General features: G+C 46.2%; 1 protein-coding gene across 2 annotated transcripts in view; it reads right to left on the bottom strand.

Annotated features, from left to right (window-relative positions):
* The window catches only part of GPR50 (G protein-coupled receptor 50), a gene marked incomplete at its 5' end in the record, with an annotated part of 75,235 nt that overhangs the window by 34,407 nt on the left and 17,061 nt on the right, over positions 1–23,767 (bottom strand). Inside the window, one exon of one of the 2 annotated variants that reach the window (XM_082207304.1) lies at positions 22,173–22,228. In XM_082207304.1, coding sequence (XP_082063430.1) covers positions 22,173–22,179 — 7 coding nt within the window. Of the gene's footprint in view, positions 1–14,057; positions 14,215–22,172; positions 22,229–23,767 lie in introns of those variants that run through there. The other variant, XM_082207303.1, reaches the window with a different exon arrangement.

The raw sequence follows: 23,767 nt of genomic DNA, 5'->3' as shown, positions 1-23,767 counted from the left end.
CTGAATACTAGCATGTAGCTCATAGCTTCCAACATTTCTCTGATGGAAATAGGAACATCCTAAGTGTTATGTACTGAGTTGAATAGGATCCAAAATGCAGCAGTCTGATTGGTCCTAGAACAATGTAGCAGTATGATTGGTCGGCAGGACCCACCCAATCCAGCTCCAGGTGGAAGTGAATCCACAACCTGATTGGCCTACAGGAGAATCCCGGAATTAGTCAATCACGTGCAGCCCATTGTGTAAATAACGTATATAAAGCAGACATTCTGGGGGAACTTCCATTCCTCCTTACCACTATGAGCTGAATAAAGAGCATGAAATCCACTCTCCGAGTATATTTCACTAAGGAAAAGGAGGGATTCCGGGATCAGTTCAGAAACTGGGATGGCTTCTGTAAATCCGGGACTTTCCCTGGAAAACAGGGACACTTGGAGGGTCTAGTAGCGTCCGATGAGATTAGACAACACTACCGCAGTGGTGCATGCCATGGACTGCAAGCCTGTCGAAGCCACATAATGCGTCCGTCCCATACATTTCCTATTTCTAGTCTTGATCTTCTGTTTGGATGACTAGTCGACAACACAAAGGCCAGTGTGACCAAAGGCCACACAGCAGGTGGGCAGGCGGGTATGATTGATTAGTGCTATAGATGGTGCTATATACTGTAATACAGGGGCTTGGTGGCACTGTGGTCTAAACCACTGAGCCTCTTGGGCTTGCCGATCAGAGGATCGGCGGTTCAAATCCCCACGACGGGGTATGCTGCTGCTGTTCTGTCCCAGCTCCTGCCAGCCTAGCAGTTCGAAAGCACGTCAATGCAAGTAGATAAATAGGTACCACTGCAGCAGGGAGGTAAATGGCATTTCCATGCGCTCTGGTTTCCGTCACGGTGTCCCGTTGCGCCAGAAGCAGTTTAGGCCTACTGGCCACATGACCCAGAAAGCTGTCTGTGGACAAACGCTGGCTCCCTCAGCCTGAAAGCAAGATGAGTGCCTCAACCCCATATTTACGTTTGACTGGACTTCACCGTCCAGGGGTCCTTTACCTTTACTGTAATATATCTCAAAGACTATAAAGTATTTTTGTACCTTGCTCATATGTGGCCCATCTGTTTTAGGAATACAATATCTGCAGAGTTTTCTGTTTATCTCCCTAACTTAAGAATCTGACCGTACCAAAGTATCACTGTCTATTTTCTAAAGCCAGATTAAATGTCTCCATCTGAAATGCTGAGTGGAAGATTGGCTGGCATACCATACCAAGCTAAGCTGTGCACATGTTCCCAGGGTGTTGCATGTATGGAACACTCTGTCGTTGCATGTATGGAACACTCTGTCGTCTGTAAAAAAAACAGGTTAGACAGCTTCTAATCAAACTGATATTAACAGAACAACCTGGAATTGCTGAATCCTTTTATGAAATAAAATTAAAGAATTCCTTCCAGTAGCATGCACACTACGAAAGCTCATACCAAAAACTAATTTAGTTGGTCTCTAAGGTTCTACTGGAAGGGGGTTTTTTTGTGTGTTTTTTTGTTTCATTTCGACCAAGGCAGACCAACATGGCTACCTAACTGTAACCGAATCCTTTTATGTTAAGGTTCTCCTTGAGGATAAGACTGATACTATTACTCTGGCTGTTTCAAAATTTCTCTCACAGGCAGTAACGATCAGAAATCAGTATATGTGGACTAAAGCTCCTCTGTTGGTTAGCAAGGCCACTCTTACGCATTAATAACTGTTGATATCATTGTTGTACTGTGTATTTTGGATCTATGGGTCGCAATAAAGCTGAGTGGTTTCTTGCCACTCAACGATGCCAAGGTGTACATCTGGTTCTGCACCCAAAGCAGAACATTACAGAATGATGATTTCTGTTATGTGTGTAACGAGGACCAATATGCCATGGACCTCTGTGCAAATGGATATGTCTATAAAAAGCCTTTGCTTTGGTTTTGGAATGCAAAAGACTGGAACCTGCTCTTCACGCATTATTAGCCCTAAACAAAAACAGCCGTGCAAAAGCACCAGAGTTTGACTGGCAACCCCGCTAGGCAGAAGTGACTCAGCCAAACTTAACAATTTATCCCATTAAAATTCAATAAAAAGCAATAATCAAGTCTTTGCGCAGATTCCAGTAGCAAGCATAGCATTCTTGAAATGCATTGTCAAAATATTATGACACATAAATATCAAACTCTGATGTTCTTTTGTTTTGCTTTGTGTGCCTCTAGTGTCTGGGATCTCTCCTAGCATGGTAAATCCAGCTGCTATTGTGTTGTCTTCTGGACTGCGGATTATTACACAAGACACGAATGCACACCACATTTAGCTTGGCGTCTCTTCATGCATTACCTTTCTGAGTTCGTACACCTAAGGTGGTCTCGGTGTACACATAAACATGCAATCTTTGAATGGAGCAAGTGCATATATCCTATGGTTAGGGTGTGATGAAACTAAAACAAGTATGGTTTCCTGCAGATTTTGGACCAAAGCCACCCAGTTTGGCCAATGCTAAGAGATGCTGGAAGCAGTGGTCCAACAAGATCTGGAGGGCAACACATTGGCTACCTTTGCCATAGATCATCCATGAGAAGGGCATTGGACTGATATCATCTCATCAAATATGCTGAAATGAGAGCTGTGCACATGATACAAAAGCTTAAAGGGGAACCAGCTTGCTCCCCCAATTCTACTCCTACAGTTAGGTCTGTCAGCCCCCCTGCTGGACTCTCAGCAGACCATAAAAATTCTGCTTGTTCTAGCTCTTCTCTCCACGCCAAGGGGGAAGAGGAACAAAATAAATCCACTGTGTAGAAAACGGGTTTCCCATGCAGGGAAAAGTCCTTACAGGGCCATCCCCTGGGAAACGAAAAGGAGGCTTCTCTTCTTGAGCAAGTTCTCTGGAGAAGCCGTAAGGACTTGCTGGTGTGCAGCAAACCATTTCAAAGGTCCAGTTAAGAGGGCAAGCATTTGTTCTATTCCTGTAAATTTACTGTTGCATCTTCTCCTTCTCTTCAAAGTAATTTAATGCATTTTAATGACTGGATATGCTGCTTTGCAAAGTGGGGTGCTTATTATTTAAGGAAAGGTCAAGGGACTGGAAAGCTTTTGAAATGAAAAACAACTTTTTTGCCTTTGTTATCTCTCTCTCTCTCTCTCTCTCTCTCTCTCTCTCTCTCACACACACACACACACACACACACACACACACACACACGAGTGCTCAAGGTTCCTTACAAGCTGCTGACAATCCCAATATTTGTAGCTTTGAAATGTGTTGGTTATCTTCAGAGGATTCCCTTCTCTCAGAAAAGCACTGCTACTGCCAAACGACCATGGCTGGAGGGTGCAAGTAGACACCAACCCCATGCAGAGTGAGACTGGCTCTGCCCCAACCCAATCTCCCTTTTTTGACATTTGTGAGCCAGGCTTTCATTAGGAAGCATTGTTCAGCAATCCTGGGAAGGACTTGCATGCCTTAGAATATGGTACATAGGATGCTGACTTATACCACTGGTCCATCCAGTTCAGTATTGCCCCCCCCCAGGCCTACCTGGAGGAGATGATGGGGATTGAACCTGGAAACTCCTGCATGCACAGCAGTTGCCCTACCACTGAGCTAAAGCCCATCTTTATGCTTCTCTCTAGCGTTGCCTGCTGAAAACCTCCTCTCAGTGCACCTGAATCCCCCTGGGAACAGTATGTGCTGCTTTGCAGACTGCACATTGATTTGAAATCAAACATCCTCTAATAAAAAGATTACCCATCATGAAAACCGCTGGGCTAGCATGCATTGTTTGATGAGAGCGATTCCAGGGGATTATTGGAAGGGTTAAAAAGCCGCCGTGCCTGCTCATTTGTTTATTTGAGTTATTTATATCAGCTTTTAATGACAGTTCTCAAGGCGGCTGACATGACCCAGGACTCCCAACTCCCCATCCTTAGAGGAAGAGGCTGGGCATACAGAGGAGTGTATCTCAGACCAGGCACAGCCTTCGCCACCCCACCTTCCTCAGGAGTTCCAGCACCAGAGCAGCCCAGAAGCTATGATAGAGGGAGAAGAAATACCATTCCCCACAGGGCTCTGTATCCTGAGGATTTTGGTCTGCCTGTGATGTGTCGTTGATGCTTCTTCCTTCTCTGGATGGAGGATAGAGACAAGGAGGCCACTGAGAAAACAGGTCTAATCCAGTAAGCTCTTCCTATGTCCTTATGTAGCAATGGCCTCCAACTTGGATGGCTTTAAAAGAGGATTGGACAAATGCATGGAGGGTAAGGCAGTCAGTGACTGCTGGCCCTGGTGGCTATGCTCTGCCTCCATGGTTAGAGACAGAGATGCTTCTGGACGCTCACTGCTGAAAAACTTCAGGAGGGGGGAGTGCTTGGGTTCTCCTGACGCCCTCAGAGGGTGATGGGCTCTCCTTCATTGCAGGTTTCTAAACAGAAGTTGGACAGCCATTTGCCAGGGATCCTTTGGCTGTGATTCCTGCATTGAAGGGGGTTGGACTAGAGATCCTCGGCAGGCCCTTCCAATTCTACAATTCTGCAATTCTGTGTATAATTCTGCAGCCTGCTGTACAAAGGGGAAGCTTACATTTGTAGCTCTGACCACTTTTGCCTCTGGCCCGCTCAGCACAGGCATGTGGCTCTCAACAGGTTGACCAGAGGAGAATGTGGCCCTTCGGTCCCCCCAGCCTTGCTCCAGACGAAGAAAACAAACATCCATTCTGAATTTTAAGGAGCAGAGTGGCTCTGTGGATGTGCTCTGCATAGGGATTTGTTTTCAGTGCCATAAAGTTAAGCTCACAAAGCTCTTTTGCGTGAAAATCAATTCCTGTTTCCCCTCTAAATTTCCTCTTTTCAGTTATCTAATTTAGGGAAGGGGGAGATGTGCCACTGTTGCCATTCAGTTGACCTGTGGTGTTTTGATTCAGGCTCCCTTCCCCTTCGCAGTAATGGCAGCTAACAACTCTGCTCTTAGGATATCACAAGGGCAAACAGAGATCAGCTTTCACTGCCATCTGGATGGGGCTATTAAAAGAAGCAGGTCCAATTAAAAGGTTATTTGATGCTCCCATCACCATAGAGCCTATACAAAGGGACACTGTGCATTTCAGAGCAGGTAGGTAGATCTGAATTCCTGAGGTCTAGCAGCGTCTTGTTCCCTCCTCTGTTCAGATCTGCTTTATTTTATGCTTTGTCTGAGAACTAAACTTGCCAACACACTGGGCTTTGAAGGAAACCTGCCTCTTAATTCCCATAGTTGCCAACTCATTTCTACAAAATTTTAAATATTTTCTTCCACTTCTAGAATCAGGCATTGTTCAACCATGCTTTCCTCCAAGAATAAAAATATACAAAATGTAATAAAATTAAGTATCTGAATAAATGAAGGATTTTTTTTTTTGAAAAATGGATTCCAAAGTTCTCTGAATTAAAAGAGCTTAGCATCTTCAAGTATTTTGTTGTTGTTACTGTAATGTGATAAACATTGGGATGCATTTAACTTAGATTTCTGCTAAGGGTCAGCAGCTGGCAGACTATGTGTTGAACCTGGCCTCCTGAAGAATGCAGCTTGCCTTTCCCCGTCTTTCTATTCAGGGACAGAATATGAAGTACTGAAATGGTCAAGGTAAGGAGAAGTGGGCCTAGCCTTGGCCCTCTTGTGGTTTCTCTCCAAACTCCTTGTTACCAGGATATCCTCTCCGCCAGTCACCAACAATCCAAATCAACATTAAGAAAATATCTGTCCATGACAAGAAAGTCAAACTGGTTTCCACAGACACTGGCATTTCCCTTCTTCACCTCCAGGTCTACTGTATGACTGTTAACAGCTGCCTGATCGGTGTGCAGCTCCCCTTTGTGGTGAACCATTGAACTGCAGCACACAGCTTCTCAGAAGAAGACCTTTAGGCTCTGGATTGACTCTCCCCAACCTGGTTGACCCCTGGATCTTCCTGCTCAGCCATGCTGGAGCAACAAGGTATTTTTGGTTAGCCATTGGACTTGCCTTGCCCACAACCCCACCTCCTAACTTGTCACCTTCTGGTTTTAACTTGCACAAGGCAAAGGAACGATTCAATGGCAGATGCTACCAGAACAATCTCAAGCTTAGCAGGTGCCTGCAAAAGTCCTGAAAAAATAATGGGATATTCCGACCTTGTGACAGCATGCATTTCAGTTGTTTTAATATTAACTCTAAGAGTGACTATTTCTGAATGTACGCTAATCCGTTTTCCTTTAGCCCAGCCAAGAAAAGCAACTGAATCTTACTTGGAAAGTTATTACATACACCAATGACACAAAGGGGGAGGGAATATAATTGGCTTTGCCAGCCCAGCTTCAGCTCATGAGCAGAAGGTGTGTTTTCCTTGGCAGAAAGCACACAACCACATCCCTTTCCCATGGCCATGGTCAACAATATCCATCATCTAAACCTCTTCCAGGTCAATACTTCCACCTGCTCTATAATAATCCCCAGCTAGAGTGACCAGGTTATCCCCTGGGGATTCCCCCTTTCCCAACTGAGTATCAAGTTTTAAAAGATAGGCATAAAAGCCAGGGCTTTCCCCATCAATCTTCACACACCTGTATCCTTGCTCACCAGACTCACCTGCATAGCTCCCCTGTGTGGTGGGCCACTGAACTGCTACTAACAGCTTCTCAGTGCAAGAGCCACCTCTGGGCTCCCTCTCCCCACCCAGGCCACTGAAACTTGGCAACAGGCAGTATTCTCAGGTAAGGGTCACTGCCGCCCGTGCCTGGCCCCTTTTTCCAGTACTCTAATGCACAGCTGTCATTGCAAGTGTCTACAGTGCCCAGGACTGATTGTGTTTCAGAGCACTGCAGGAAATAAGAACTGTGGTTGCCAGGTACATATCAGAGAAGAGCTGCCTTCATCTTCTTCATTGTTACCTGGAGAGCCTATCTGCCTGTGGAGCAGATATACAGTAATTAGGATGTGGAGGAGGAGCTGCCCACTGCCTACCGTTGGGAGTGGCCAACAGAGGGTGACATGCTGAAGACCAACTCAAACAAGGAATTAGGATGGAGAGCCTCCGAAAGCACCATGGGTGAATAGGCAGCAGGTAGTTGCCTTAACCTCTGGTTTAGTAGTCAAGCTCACTTCAAAGAACAAGAGAAACAAAGCACGTCCGATCTGAGGACTTCACCTATGAATCTTCTCATTGCTCAGTGACTGCCATGTTGAGTGACGAATTGCACGTGGGGCCAGAACTTTCGATCACCTTTCTAACAAAGTTCTTTTGCAGAAATGCAAAGTTTCCAAGGGCTGCTCAAGGAGGTTGCGGCAGCCAGTGTTGATTTGTATGTGTGAATGGGCCGCTGCCAGGCCTAGCAGAACTTCCCTCTCACCTTGCCTTGCAGTCTTGTGTGTGCTGCAGTGGATGGGATCATGAGCAATAAAGCCCCAGATTCAAGCCTCACCAGACTCTCTCTCTCAGGCTCAGTCTCCCCATCTGTAATATGGTGATAAGGAAATTCACCTACTTTCCCAGGTACCATAATTATTGCAGGGATTATCTGGATTTTGTCTAAACACATGCAGCAATAAAACAAGGTGGGATGAGATGGGAAGCACAGGTGGAAAGGGTGTGTGTGTTATATTTTCAGATACTCCCCAGTGCAAAAACCTCCCCATAAAAAGAGAAAACCAGCACAGAAGCCAAAAGGCCAGGAAGCCGGGGGTCCCCCGTCCCCCCCCCAGTGTTTTTTCAATTTGCAGGTAGTTGTTTCCTCCCCCAGTTGGGAGAAGGATTCCAAAGCAATATCCAAAGTGGTACAGTCCATTTCTGCTGCACGTGCAGGCCCAACCTAGGACAATGTAGAACTCTGAAACACACAATATGAATTTTGGAGTTTGGTGTATATATATACTGCAGCAAAGTGCAGAAACAAACAGTCTGGTAAGACGGCTAACTGAAAGAATAAATAACCTGAAGGCGTGATACTCCTGGCAAACAAAGCCATTCTGAGTACAAGCTGATATGTGGCCATCATGAAGTCATTAGTGTAACCAACTGAAGGCACAGCGCTAACCGACTGAAGGAGGAAGGAAATAATGCCTGAGAAAACAATCTACAGGTAGTCACTTAAGAACGAATCAGCCAGGGAATAGGATACCTTTATGCCTTCCGCCCCCTACTGGTTCTGGTAACTTATTGCAATTACTGTTGCTGTACCCTTGATAATGAACACCGACTGTTTTCAGTGGTTGTTGGTTCACACACTCCTTTGAAAGTCATCAAGTGCAGCGACAACAAGCGACGGGGGGTGGACGGGTGGACGGGGGTGATTCAATCCCACGTTTCCCTGGTACTGTAGAGTTTACAGAGGAACCTGTGCTCAGACCTGGATGCAATGGCTAGAACAGAGGAAAAACTGTAAGGGGCCAAGCAAGTTCTAATGCTACAATCACTGGACATGATAGCTGGTGTATAATTAGAGAATACGAGAAACCGGGTGGCACAGTGCAGGGATGGAGGGGTTCTGTGGGCCTTCGTATGTCATTCCACTTCAGCTCTCATCAGTCCCACTTCTTCACCCTTGGCAAAGTGCTAAATTGGGACCTGCTCAGCCATGAAACTAAGAGGGTGATTATGGGCCAGTGACTGCCTAGCCTACCTTGAAGGATAAAATGGAGGTGAGGGAAGAAGCAGGTATACTACTGCAAGCTCCTTGGAGGAAAGGCAGGATATAAATGTTGCCCAGGTGTAGCAGCCCAGATCTTGAGGTCTATATCAGAGGCCCTTCTCTGTGTGCCTCATCGAAGTTAGGTATGGAGGGTGGCTGCATGGCCTTTTCAGTGGTGGCTCCATCTATGGAATACTCTCCCCAGGGAAACACGCCTGCCATTACCATTATCAGGGTTTTAGGCTTTTTCCTTCATTCAAGCCTTTGGTAACTAAGACCCCATCTACATTATTTAAAGCAGTGACATACCACTTCAAACAGTCATGGCCAGAGAAACCTGGGAAGTGTAGTTTGTAATGGCACTTAGAGAAAGCTAAGATTCTGAGTAGTGCAACCATCAATCCCTCTTTTTAGGCAACTCTGGGGATTCTGAACCTCTGTGAGGAGAACAGCCAGTTGTTAAATCTCCTAACAGCTCTCAGCACCCTTATTTGTGAAAGCCACCATGGTCAAAAGGGGAGTGGCACTGCTTCAAATGTATAGCACAGATACTTCTATGGGAGTCATGGGCATAGCCAGGATTTTTGTTAGGGGGAGAAGGACTGGATTGCCGGGGGGGGCAGAACTGATGTTTTACTTGATCTAGAGGGGAGCTGCCCCTGCCCCCCCCCCTTGAGTGGGATGGATAAGACTTGTCATTATTATGTTACTATACCTTGTTTTAAATTTTCTGGCTTTAACTGTTTTTCATCCACTGTTTAACCTCTTGTTCAGTTAAAGACTTCTTTTTTCTATTCTTTTTTGCTAAATGCTCCCAACAAATGTAATAAATAATAGCAATGTTATATACACAGGGAGTTAAGGTCCGCACCTCCTGCTCTGTTTTGCTCAATTCTCTTTTGCTTCAGTAAAGGAAAGAAAGAAAGAAAGAAAGAAAGAAAGAAAGAAAGAAAGAAACCCCTCACACTTACCCAACTTCAAAAAGTTTCACATATAAAGTTCCCAGGAAACAAAACCATACGAAGCAATTAGAGACAGTGCCTTTCAAAGTCTACAAAGCAATGTGAACTTTGTAATTGCCCTTGAGGAAGGATAAGGTACACTGGCACTTCAGTCTGAAATCCCAACCCTGCTCCTAAGAAGTGAGCTGATTATATACCTCTCCAAAGGGTTTTTAAACTGGAGAGGAGTGCCTCATTATTGGATGAACAAATGGGACAATTGCAGCCTTCCATATGCTCTGTTATATATATATATATTTTAAAAGGAGAAAGGAGAGAGAAGGTGCTGAAGAGAAGAAAAACACAATTTTGCCACAAGCTCATCCTTTGCAATAAGAAATAAATGCTGGCTAGGAGGAGTCGCTGGAACAAGATAACAAGCGAGGGCTCTCTGCGCAGAGGCGGACCTAGCTCCTCCAGCACCTGGAGCGGCACACATGCTGTGCACTGGGGGTGGCGCTAGCTGCCCGCAGGGGCAGGGCGAGCATCCCAGGGGGCAGGGGTGCGCTGTCACCCCCTCATGGATGACACCCAGGGCGGACTGCCCCCACCGCACCCCCTTTCCTCCTCCAGTGTCTCTGCAGAGAAGTAAAGTTCCCATTTCATCACATTGAGGCTCCTCAACTCAGTGAAACATTCAATAAACCCAAACATCAACTCCCTACAATTCTCCCCCCCCAATTGTTTTCTTTGCTTTCACTTGATGTCTGTTTTTCTCTCTCTCTCTCTCTCCCTGTCTCTGCCCCGTGCTCTTTACTGCTTCCCAGTGATTTAAAACATGAAGCATCCAGGAGATTTCAACCTTAGGCACACCTTCTTAGCAGAATGGGTCCTACTCTCCAGTGCTGAGATGCTCAGCTGTGTATTAGAAACACAGCCATGCTGCACACACAAGTTTCCTTGGTTAGCTATGGGCCTTTCTTCAAATTACTTAGGGGTTTACCGTGAGAAAGACCTTGGTGGCTGACACTGCCACGCTGCCCAAAATGAGGCTCTTCCTGAAGCCTTGAGAACTGAGAGCAAACGGGACAGAACAAGCGTAAGAACCTTTTGAGATTGAAGAGCACATTCCCCTCCAGCCAAGGTGCCAGGAATAGGCAAAAGTGGGCAGAGGAATCAATGCAAAATTTACATTTGGACAGTTGGTTAGGTTTCTACAAGCAGGCACACACCTTTTTATCCTCCACCCAGGTACGTACAACTCATTACAGTGGTACCTCAGGTTACATACGCTTCAGGTTACACACGCTTCAGGTTATAGACTCCGCTAACCCAGAAATAGTACCTCAGGTTAAGAACTTTGCTTCAGGATGAGAACAGAAATTGTGCGGCGGTGATGTGGCAGCAGCAGGAGGCCCTATTAGCTAAAGTGGTGCTCCAGGTTAAGAACAGTCTCAGGTTAAGAATGGACCTCTGGAACGAATTGAGTTCTTAACCCGAGGTACCACTGTATCAGGGGGGAGTGTTTCCAGCCGGGGGGGGGACTACTCCAGGAGAGTGAGGGCTGATAATGGGTCTGGTTCTGGAGGGTTTGTGACCCAGGAAGAATCACAAGGGCCACATGATGAGATGGGGAATATTTGCCCCCCCCCCCTGGGCTGAGATTTCCCCATCCCAGAGACAAAGTAAGACAAACTGGCTTACTTAGTGTGATCCATAAGCCTTTAAAAGGGTCCCCTAAGGCAGAGCTTTCTAAGCTCTTCATGTTGGTGTTTTAATTGTTTATTTCACTCTTATTGTTTAATTTTGGTGGTGGTGTTTCTTTCTTCCCAGTGTCAGTTTGAGTAAAAGTGTTGTTATTATTCTGCCAGACATAAGTGTGTGGCATTTTACAACATACACACAGGCGTTTCAATCTGTAATTCAACACAAGAAGGAAGAAAGTTTAGACGGCATGAACAGGGGAAGAATTTGCAAATTATTTCAATCATCTGTACTTAAGCTTAGTTAAATCAAATAAATACAGACAGAAAAATGAATGAAATAAATTAACATTCTTGGTATTTGCCACCAGTCTGGTTTTCCCTCATACATACAGTTTCCTGCTTGGCAGGGGGTTGGACTCGATGGCCCTTGTGGTCTCTTCCAACTCTATGATTCTATGATTCTATCTGCACCCAGACAGAGACTTTAAAGCTGTTGTCGACAAGTTCCCTTTCACACCCACTCCGATTTGCCATCCTCAAAGCAATCTCATGGTCAATTTATTATTGGAGGAAAGTTGGAGTCGAGAGACTCTGGTTCCCTCTGAGGGATCTCATCCCTGTCTAAAGATCTGATCAGATGCATTGCACACACGGCAGGAAACGTTTCTCTGCATTGCACTGTCTCTGCAACTCATGCTTGTGCGTTATGGCTATTACATTTCCTACAGATCCAGGGTCCTTAGACTGTGCTGAGCCTAAATCTTCTTCTAAAAAGCCCTTTTTTCAGCTCTCTCCCCACATGCAGGCAGGATTTTATTTCTAAAAACCAGAAATGATGTCTGGGCACACAGAGGTTTCTCTCCTCCTCCTCTGAAGATTTGTTTTCCTAATGGTAGTCCGGACAATGAGAGAAACACTCTGCACAAACTCAGGGGCATGAACTGGAACTGCACAATCTTATACATATACAGTGAGGAATAAATTCCACTGAGTTCGTGAGATGTACTGCCAAGGAAGTGTGTTTGGGAGTGCAGCCCAAATCACTTTCCCTATCAGCTGTAGATTGCTTGCCCAGGCTGGGGGTTGGACTAGAGGACCTCTGAGGTTCCTTCCAATTCTGCAGCTCTCTGTCCCTCCTCTGCCAAAAGGTTTGTAATTGGGGGTGGGGTAGAAACTTTTGTGGGCTAATTTACAGTGATGCCCTAAGTGAAAGGTGCTTCCCCCCTACTTTCTTTTGGGAACAAAGAAGGCAACAATAAAGGGAAAGGGGGAACTGGAACGTGCACACTCAAAGAAGCCCCAAAGTGGAACATAAGGAACATAGAAAACTGCCTTACCAAGTCAGATCATTGGTCCATCTACTGTAGTTTAATGTTGTCTGCACTGACTGGCAGCAGCTCCCCAGGGTTTCAAACAGGAATCTCTCTGAGCCCCACCTGGGGATGCCAGGGATTAAACCTGGAACCTTCTGCAGGTAAAGCAGGTGCTCCAGGACTGGGCTATGACCCTTCCTGGAACGGGACACGCATCTTTTTTGTGTGGTTAGCACTGAGTACTCCAAGAAGGAGGGCAAACTTCCAGGCCAAGCTAAAAGGAGGGGTCCCTATAGACAAATGGCAACTTAAGACTGATAGCTGCTGCAGCAGCAGCATAGTGCTTCTTTCGTCTTCTTTGCACGGGGATGTTGCGTGCACCCTCCTGTACCTTTAAGTCACGTTCTTTCCCTCAAATAATCCTGGACACGGTAGTTTGTGAAAGGCTGCTGGCAGTGGCGTAGCGTGGGTTGTCAGCACCCGGGGCAAGGCAAGTAATTTGCGCCCCCTAACCCTAACCCCCAGATGTTGCGCCCGGTGCGGCAGGCCCCCCTTGCACCCCCCACGCTACGCCACTGGCTGCTGGGAACTGTAACTCCGTGAGGAGTAAACTGCAATGCTCGGGATTCCTCGAGGGAAGAAAGCAGAACCCTGTCAGGCTCGGTGGGGTTTTCTTCTGAGTAAACGTGCCTGTAACCTTGAGCAATCGTAAATGCGCTTCCTAGGGCTCAGGCAGCCCCCCATTGAATAAAGTGAGAACTACTTCTCTATAGGCATGCGCTGTCAGCTATGGGTTTTTCGGAAGTCCTTGGTTTGAAAACCGGCTGTATCATAAAACACACGAGGTGCTCTTCGCTAGGAAATTCCCTCTGAGCTAAGGTTACCAGACGTCCCCGTTTCCCGGGGACAGTCCCCGGATTTGCAAATAAGCCCCCATAAAAAAAATCCACTGAGGTTGAAAAGTGTCCCCGGATTCATTGGGGGGGAAATCTGGTAACCTTACTCTGAGCTTCAACTCTCTTCCCCGCCCCGCCCCATCCCGTAATATGGGAGTGGAGGATAATAAACCTGGGCTGCCTTACAGAATTGCTGTCAAGGATTATAAAGTCAAGTAGGTGTGAATGACTTTAAACACTTTAAAAGCCAACTACTGCAGTAAACATGCAGTAAACCACTATGACCTGTCTCCCCTTGATGTACGTTATTGTCTTACCAAGAGATGAGACACTTACCATACTTTTGTACAGTTGGCGGTCAGAAATGCAGGGGGCATTTGCCCTAACAGGGCCACACAGACGGCCCGCGCCCTCCGGCACCTTACCACGTGCTGGCCTTCGAAGTGGTGGTTCCCGCATAATCCCTCCCTGTCCTAGCAAGAGGAGCCTTAATCAGCGGGCCGGAGCCAAGGCTCTCCCTTCATTCCCACGGGACAAAACTCACCGGCGTTACGGAGCTTGCGGTTCCTCAGCACGGACATGATCACCAAGACGTTGCCCAGGATGTCCACGACGATCGTGAAGATGAGCACGGCCGCCAGGGAGTGGCGCGCCTCAGGGTGGAAGCGGCATTCCGGGCAGCTCGCGTTGTTGTCCAGCATCTCCCCGCCGCCGCCGTGCAGGTCCCGAGCAAGGGAAAGCCCTCCCCGGGACTCCCACCCCATCGGCAAAGAATCCCCAGCGCCTGACTGCCCGCCCAAGGCGCGCCCGCAGAGCCTGAGCCGCCCGGTTCCCAACTCCAAAAGTTTAGCTCGCCTGGAAAGAGCGACGGGTCCTCCCCCTTTGTGCCTTCCCCTTCTCTCGGTAAGCGTCTCAAACTGCGCGGGGTAGCATGGAGGCGGGCGTTTCTCCCGTCACCTGCCTTTCCCGAAGCGCCGGGAAGGAGGTACCCAAACGTTGCGCTTTTGTCTCTCGCGGGCTGGCAAAAAAGACAAAAACGCACACAGACGCTCACGCCCCTGTTTCCAGGAGCGTTGAATAAGTCGGGAAACCCTCCCACCTCAGAGGGCGCCTCCTTGGGCTACCCTTCTGGGACAGCGCGGCTGTGTCCTCCTTTCCTATCCTTGAGCCGTGCGTAAAAATGGGGACTTTGGAGAAGCGTGTGGGGAAAAGGCAAACGCCAGTTTGCCGTGCGCCTTGCAGGCTTTCCGCGTTGCGCGGAGCTGGGGATGATCTACTGCTCTCTCTAGCCAGCTGCAAGGATTGACGTGGAGGCTCAGATATGCTTTCCCACTTCTACCTGTTCCTCCTCTGCCACAGAGAGGAAGGGAGAGAGCCAGGATGGTTAAGAGTGTTGGTCGCTCGCCACTTAGCCATCATGAAGCTCATTGGGTGACCAGGTGGCCAGGGACTGCCTCTCAGCCTAACCTGCCCACACAAGGCTGTTCTTAGGGGGAAATGGGCAGTGGGAGGGGGACCCATGTGCACACCCCCTTGAGTTCCTTGGAGGAGGGGGCTGGCTATACAATAACAACAGGGATAATAATGTGAAATGTGAATGCTGTCCATAGAGGCAAAGTGCCTTCCATGTTGACTTTTCCATTCCTGCTAAAGACATTCCTCTTCCAACAAGCCTTCTAAAATCTCAGTTGGTATCTGTCTTGGATCTGAATTTATTTTAAGTATGTGCTGATGTTTTAAACTGTTTTTTTAATATTTAGAGTTGTGCTTTAATTGTTTTAATATATTTAATATATTTTTATTGCCATGCAATGCTCAGGTGGTAGAACACAAGACTCTTCATGACAGGGTCCTGGGTTCAAGTCAGCAAAAGATCCCTGCATTGCAGGGGGTTGGACTAGATGACCCTCAGGGTCCCTTCAAACCCATGAGTCTATAATTCTACCTTATTGTGCAATTGTTCTTAACCATTTTATATGCAATTGTTTTTAACTTTTTTTTTTTGTAGAAGTAGAAATCAAAAGGTCTGCTCGCAAGGAGAAATGCAGGATGAGGATCAATAGTGAAGGGGCACATCCAGCACCAGATACAGGAATACTTATACAGTAAATAGTGACATCCAGTGAAGGCAACTGACAGGGCTATCTTTATCAGATGTGGCGCAGGGGTGCAAATATCCACCAAGCACCCCCAAATTACCACGGATAGTGTTGGGGTGGCTGTAGCTGCCCACTGCCAGCCATCTGGGAGGGATGCAACTCTCCCCCATGCCACTGTGGGAGAGTGATCCTCACAGAGGCTTGGGAGTGAAGTTGTGCCCCTCCCAAGCCTCCTTGGGAGGAGAGCGATCCCCGCAGGTGCTTGGGAGGCAAGCTGCGCGCCCGCCAGCCTTATGGTTGGCAGGGCGCAGCTGGCAGGTGTGCAGGGAAAGGGGAGGCTGCCAGCAAAGCCACACAGCTCCCCCACTTGCTGGGGCGCCCCTGAGAGGCCGGCGCCCTGGCACGACGCACCACTAAGCCTTATGGGAAAGACGGCTCTGGTGACAGAGACCCACAGAAGCAAAGGGAGAAAAGGCTTTTTCTTTCAAGCTTTCCATCCTTTCGGATTCCAGCAGACCTTCAAGCTTGTGACACAAGCAAGCATTGCAAACCCAAATGCTGCAGCTGTGCAAACCTTGGAGGAGACACTGGAAGGGACACAAGGTGGCCTAAGGGAGTAATAAGATCCCTGCTGGGTCCATCTAGGTCCATCTAGCCTTCCTCAACTGATGCTTTGGCTCCCATCAGCCAAAGAACCCCATGCATCCACAATGCAGAAGAAGGAAAAATAATTACCACCAGCTCTCCCACCCCCCACCTCTTTCTCCCCACATCTTCCCAATGTCTCACACTAGTGTCTCAACACCAAATGTAACTGACCTATAGACAGGACTCTATGAACTGAAAACAGAGATGTTAGATGTACCTTTGTTGTCCGTGGAAAATCTTTCAATGGAAACAATTATATGTAAAAAAAAAAAAAAAAAAAGTTTCAAAAGGTGATGAGATAAATTTCTGGATTGGGTTGGCCCTACTCTACTTGCAGGAGGGGAGAACGCTGCTACATTCAGGTCCTGCTTGCAGGTTTCCCAGAAGCCTCTGTTTTGCCCCTGTTAAAAGCTGGAATAGATGTGGAACTATTCTGGCCTGATCCAGAAGGGCTCTCCCTTTTGTTCTTGTGAGATGGTGAGATGAGACTGGGGTGGCTCAACCAACCAAATTAATTTTAACAGGGGCTGGTCCAAGACATTTTGCAACCTGAAGTGAAGGGCAAGGTATCAGCAAGCCTCTCCACTGCACATACCAAATCCAGTCATATTAGCCCTTGAAACTCTCCTTATCAATTGGACCATGTTGTCTGCTGCACCTGAGAGCAGTAGGCTAGTTTAGCGGGTGAAGGGAGGCACACACAGGTCTGTCTACTCCTTGACTCTCAGCATTTGCCACCTGAGGCAGATGAATTATTCTGATTCATGGTAGGGCCGGCCTGTCAATTAAACTTGCATATTTGTAAAACAAACATTCCAAAGTGGGGAGGGGAGCAGCCTTTTTATTTCTAGATACATATGTGTGTGCCATCAGGCATATCTCAGAAGGACTTAGAATCATAGAATCATAGAGTTGGAATAGACCACAAGGGCCATCGAGTCCAACCCCCTGCCAAGCAGGAAACACCATCAGAGCACTCCTGACATATGGATGTCAAGCCTCTGCTTAAAGACCTCCAAAGAAGGAGACTCCACCACACTCCTTGGCAGCAAATTCCACTGTCAAACAGCTCTTACTGTCAGGAAGAGCTACTTTGTTGTGTGCAAGAAAAAGGGAGACCTCTTTTTTAAGACAGTGTTTTGGCACCTACCATCTTTGTAGATATTTGAAGTAAAATTCCATATGAACAAACTTGAGCCCAATTAACCAGGGCAACCCTCATAATAGCATTTAAGGTTGCCTCCAGATTATGAGTGTTTTGTAGGAGGGCGTCTAGTGCATTCTGGAATGTTAGGTTTGTGCAGTTAAGGTGGATTAAAGACCTCTGTTGTCTTGCTGAAACAAAGCCACTTTTTAAAAAGGACTTTTGCAGTTTGGAAAGTGACAGGGATGAAAAGTGTGCCAATGAATCAGAAGGAATGCCCATATGACTACCCTGTGAACAAATCAGAACAACTGCTCAGTAATGTCCAGATATTATCTAACCTCTGCCTAAGTTTTGTTCCAGGAAATCAGGATGAATGATCAATAAATATGGTGGGCCTTAGGAAGATAAGGGATGGGCACAATGAATTTGGAGCAACAAGTCTGAATATCACCTGTGTGGTTTAGTTTTTATCTTCACAAGTAGAGGAGCAGTGGGGAACCTCTGGTCATCGGCCAATCTTGGTCCCCCAGGGCATCTAAATTTGGCCCATAAAGCCATTTTTCTAAACCCATGCCCAACTGTCAATCAAGTAGCATCTCTTCGGTAAGTGGGTGAGATTAGCAGATGGGGTGATCAGGGAACTGGTGTGCACAGCCAAAGCAGCTGGCTTCATCTCCACCTTTCAACTGGTTAAATCCTGCTCAGACCACTGCAGAGAGCAGGGCTGAACTCTCCGCTCAGACCTTATCAGTACTTCATTATGGCATGACATGATGGACAGGGGTGGTGGTCCTATGCACCTGTCAAAGTTGCCCCACATAAGCCAAAAAGATTCCTCACCCCTCTCTCAGTTGCCGCACCCTGCCTGCTCCTCTCCCCTCCCGGCAATTGTCTGTAGGAAATTTGGCACATTTCACAGCATGCCCTTGAGCTCGTGCTCCCTCTCTCGTTCTCATGTTGCTGCTTCCACTTCTCTTCCACTCCCAGATACTAATTTGCATTAATTAATCATCAGCTAAAAATACCACCAGTGTTTATCTTCTTCTTCAAAGCACGGGTCACATCACCCAGGATGCTGGAACTTATATTTAGCACCTAGTCCTCCCCTCCCCCTCTCCCAGAAGAGGAAAGTTAGCATTTGTTTCTCGTTTGCAGGTGCTGTTCAGCATAATCTAATATACACTTCTCTTTAAAAAAAAAAAAAACCACACCAAAAAACACCCATTGCCTTAATAATTGCTCTAGCACTTGGCCAGAGAGCTGTTTTGTGATGCTGAATGGGGGGAGAGGAGAGCAGTGGTGAGAAGACGTGAATGGGAAGAGGTAACCCATAAAACAGATCAGAAAAGAATGGTGCAGTTTCAGAGCCCCTGAGGGAATATACATTTCACCAAGCAAAAGTGCTGGAAGTCTCAGAACACAGGATAGTTTATCCTGGGAAGGAAGGAAGGAAGCTGTTTGATGGCGCCACCGTGTGGTCTTTAGCAAACTTGCTCTTAGATTATTATTGTTATTATTATTCAGCATAAAATTTGTGAGCACCTCTCCCAAGGGGCTTTTGGGCCCTAGGGGATTCTATTGCCTTGGGGGGGGGGACGGAACCCTGGAGAACTCTTCACTTAGAGCAGTTTAGAGCTCTTCTGAGATCTATTAAAGCAGTTTTCCTTCCCTGATAATCTCTCTATCATCAGTTGTGTAATTACCATCCCCCTTAAGTCAATTATTTCACTCCTTGGCTCGCCATTGGGGAAGCCAGCCCCATAAATGCTGTCTTTTCCTTCTTTCCCTAAGTTGCTATGACAAAGGTTTGCCTGCAGGTTAGCTCACTTTCTTCTTTTGTTCTTTATTATTATTATTGATTTTTAATTTCCAGCAACAAAACATACTTGTACGATGAATACAGAGTTTAGTAGGTTACAGAAAAGAAAGAAAAACAGAGGCTGGTGGTTGTAGTTTTCGATGTTTCAAGAAAGGCAATTAAATAAAAGTGTCTCTCCATCATGTTCCGTGAGTCGATGGAGGGTGAAAACCATTTTGATTGTCTTAACAAAGTCAATAAAAGGATACCATGTCATACAGAAGGTGTGAGTCCTTTCCCCCCCCCAAGATCGATATTCTTTTTGTGAAATGGTTAATTTGTCCATAATCACAGCATCCCATGCTTGCAAAACTCATGCTTCAAAAAGATTTGCATTTAAAGTTTTCTAGTTTTTCGCAATAACTAATCTAGCTGCAGTTAATAAACAGATGTGGTCTTTATTGGTTGTGTTCTTAATCTGATGAGTAAAATGATATATTTGGGCTCTTTTTTATGCTGTTCTTGTTTTAATCATGTATAGAGAATCATGGAGTCCCTTTAGTCGTGTCCGACTCTTCGTGACCCCATGGACCAAAGCACGCCAGGCACTCCTGTCTTCCACTGCCTCCCGCAGTTTGGTCAGATTCATGTTTGTAGCTTCAAGAACACTATCCAACCATCTCATCCTCTGTTGTCCCCTTCTCCTTGTGCCCTCAATCTTTCCCAGCACCAGGGTCTTTTCCAGGGGGTCTTCTTTTCTCATGAGGTGGACAAAGTATTGGAGCCACAACTTCATGATCTGCCTTCCAGTGAGGACTCAGGGCTGATTTCCTTCAGAATGGATAGGTTTGATCTTCTTGCAAGTCAATGGGACTCTCAAGAGTCTCCTCCAGCACCATAATTCAAAAGCATCAATTCTTTGGCGATCAGCCTTCTTTATGGTCCAGCTCTCACTTCCATACATCACTACTGGGAAAACCATAGCTTTAACTATACAGACCTTTGTTGGCAAGGTGATGTCTCTGCTTTTTAAGATGCTGTCCAGGTTTGTCATTGCTTTTCTCCCAAGAAGCAGGCGTCTTTTAATTTTGTGACTGCTGTCACCATCTGCAGTGATCATGGAGCCCAAGAAAGTAAAATCTCTCACTGCCTCCATTTCTCCCCTTCTATTTGCCAGGAGGTGATGGGACCAGTGGCCATGATCTTCGTTTTTTTGATGTTGAACTTCAGACCATATTTTGCACTCTCCTCTTTCACCCTCAATAAAAGGTTATTTAATTCCTCCTCACTTTCTGCCATCAAGGTTGTGTCATCTGCATATCTGAGGTTGTTGATATTTCTTCTCTCCCCCGGTATTTGTAAGGCCTCGTTGGACAGCCACTTTACTTTCTTGCATTTCCTTTTCATTGGGATGGTTTTCGTTGCTGCTTCCTGTATAATGTTACGAGCCTCCATCCATAGTTCTTCAGGCACTCTGTCCACCAAATCTAAATCCTTAAACCTGTTCCTCACTTCCACTGTGTATTCATAAGAGATTTGATTTAGATTGTATCTTACCGGTCCAGTGGTTTTTCCTACTTTCTTCAGTTTAAGCTGGAATTTTGCTATAAGAAGCTGATGATCTGAGCCACAGTCAGCTCCAGGTCTTGTTTTTGCTGACTGTATAGAGCTTCTCCATCTTTGGCTGCAGAGAATATAATCAATCTGATTTTGATGCTGCCCATCTGGTGATGTCCATGTATAGAGCCGTCTCTTGTGTTGTTGGAAAAGAGTGTTTGTGATGACCAGCTTGTTCTCTTGGCAGAACTCTATTAGCCTTTGCCCTGATTCATTTTGAACTCTAAGACCAAACTTGCGAGTTGTTCCTTTTATCTCTTGATTCCCTACTTTAGCATTCCAATACCCTATAATGAGAAGAACATCCTTCTTTGGTGTCATTTCTAGAAGGTGTTGTAAGTCTTTATAGAATCGGTCAATTTCAGTTTCTTCAGCACCAGTAGTTGGTGCATAAACTTGGATTACTGTGATTCTGCTACTTGCTCTTTCTCTGCTGGGAAACCTCTCTAAAACTGCTGCCCCCATGCCTTAAAATCTTCTTGCTCGGTGGTCCCTAAATGTTCAGGCCACTGCTTGTTTGGTTCCATCAATTAACCCCCAGTGTCCCCTACCCTATTCAATGCATTATTCAGAACAGCAGTTTCCACAACCCACTACGGACAATAACAAAACAATAAGGTTCAAAACAGCAACAATTAATTGTACATTCATTCAAAATCCAGTTAATTCAAGAAAATTAATGAATTTATCCAGTGATGCCCACTGTTGAAAGTCGAATAGTCATTGACCCCACTGCTGTCCCTTGCTTCTTAGTATCCCCCTAGGTAAACCCCATCCCCACCTCTCTTCCTCCAACTGGGGCCACCCTGTTCATCCTCTTCTAGCCTCCTTGACTCACCTCTGCACCTGACTGTTGAGATGAGTTGAGTCCGTCCTGGCAGAATTACAAAAAAGAAGTGTTGCTTATGTATCTATTGTCAGCATCATTCCATGAGTGTGTGTGGTGCCTTGCAAAGCACAAGAGGACAGGACCCTGCCCTGGGAGGGATTACAAATAAAACACCACACAGATGTGCAGACAGCAGAAGAAAATGAAGGAAACAGAGGTGGAGAACCCCAGCATCCTTCGCAGCGAAGACCTGGTGAAAGTGGGTGTCTCCGCAGACAGGATTGGAGGGCCCAGATCTGAATGTAAATGATATGAAATGAATGAAATGAAATAAACAGGTGAATGTTTATTTTACCTGTAAATGAAATAAAATAAACAGGTGAAGAATATAGGGAATGCTCTCCCTGGTGCCTTTGCTAACATCTTTTCGGTGTCAGACAAAGCCTTACCTTTTCCCCTCCAGGTTTTCAATGGGCTGAGCTGATTTCTATATTTATTGGTTTGTTGCATCTCTGTCTCACCTTTCATTCAAGGAGGTATATATAGTTCTCCTCTCCATTTCATCCTCAAAACAACCCTGCAAGGTACGTTAGGCTGAGAGTGAGTGACTGGCCCTGGGTCACCCAGGGAGCTTCAAGGTTAAGCAAGGATTTGAACCCTGGTCTCCCAGGTCCTAGTCCAACATTCTAACCACTGCGCCACACTGGTGCTGTTGTTGTTGTTGCTGCTGCTGCTGCTAAGCATACCAGAAAAGCTTCCTGAGGGTGTTACATAGTGTGTCTCTGTGTGCATAACTCATAGGCATTCTTATGAGAATGTTAATGTTTTATATGCATTTTTAATACAGTAAGCCTGCAACTTGAACTCAGCTCCTTAGCTTCTTCCTGGATTGCTCAGTTGGTTAGAGCGTGTTTCTGATGACGCCAAGGCTGCAGGTTCGATCCCTGAATGGGACAGCTGCATATCCCTGCACTGCAGGGGGTTGGACTAAATGATCCCCAGGGTCCCTTCCAACTCTATGATTCTACACACATTAGCTTCTTCTACACAGTCCAGTGCTGAAGACCCTTTTATGATGGCTATATGTCAAAACTAGTCTTGCTGTTAGTTGCATGGGAGCAATTGATGTGCATTGTTTGCTTGATTTTAATACCTTTTATTCATTATGCACATACCATATTGGCCAAAATATAAGCCGCACTCCCCCCCCACCCCAAATTCCGACTGTGAAAAGTGAAAGTGCAACTTAAATTCGTGACCTTACAAAAATTGGCTTTTACAGTATCACTGCTGAAACAACATATGGCAAGACGGAATGGGAGTGTGAGTGCATGCAGAATTTTAAGGAAGCAGCCTATATTCAAGTATTGTCTTTTCTTCTTCTCTCTCTCCCGCCCCCCCCCCGCCCGAATTTTAAAGGTGAGGCTTATTTGCAGGTGCGGCTTATATTCGGGCCAATACAGTAGTTTAGAAAATAAAGCAAGCAGAATAGGGGAGAAATTGTGAATCACATTTTGATTGACGGAAGATATTTTTAAAAATATAAATGACTAGTGTATCATATACTTCACAAATGGAATACAAATAAAGGAAATCAGCTAATAAGAAGGGGGGAAGGGGAATGCCTTAAAAATATAAATGTAACCCTACACAAATCATACCATTTGACGTGGACACTTTCTGCCATATAAATAGGGAAACCTTAAGCAGCTCTGAGGGACGTGGGTGGTGCTGTGGGTTAAACCACAGAGCCTAGGACTTGCCAATCAGAAGGTTGGTGGTTCAAATCCCCGCGACAGGGTGAGCTCCTGTTGCTCAGTCCCTGCTCCTGCCACCCTAGCAGTTCGAAGCACGTCAAAGTGCAAGTAAATAAATAGGCGTTTCCATGCGCTGCTCTGGTTCACCAGAAGTGGCTTAGTCATGCTGGCCACATGAACCGGAAGTTGTATGCTGGCTCCCTCGGCCACTAAAGCAAGATGAGCGCCGCAACCCCAGAGTCGGCCACGACTGGACCTAATGGTCAGGAGTCCCTTTACCTTTATCTTTAAGCAGCTCTGGGACTATGGGGGCAGTATGAGGAAGGGAAAACTTGAGAAATAATGCTTTCCTATCTTTT

This window comes from Podarcis vaucheri (assembly GCF_965113315.1).
Source record: "Podarcis vaucheri genome assembly, chromosome: Z".
NCBI lineage: Eukaryota > Metazoa > Chordata > Lepidosauria > Squamata > Lacertidae > Podarcis > Podarcis vaucheri.
The sequence above is the reverse complement of the archived record's forward strand: the minus strand, read 5'-3'. Positions and strand labels throughout refer to the sequence as shown.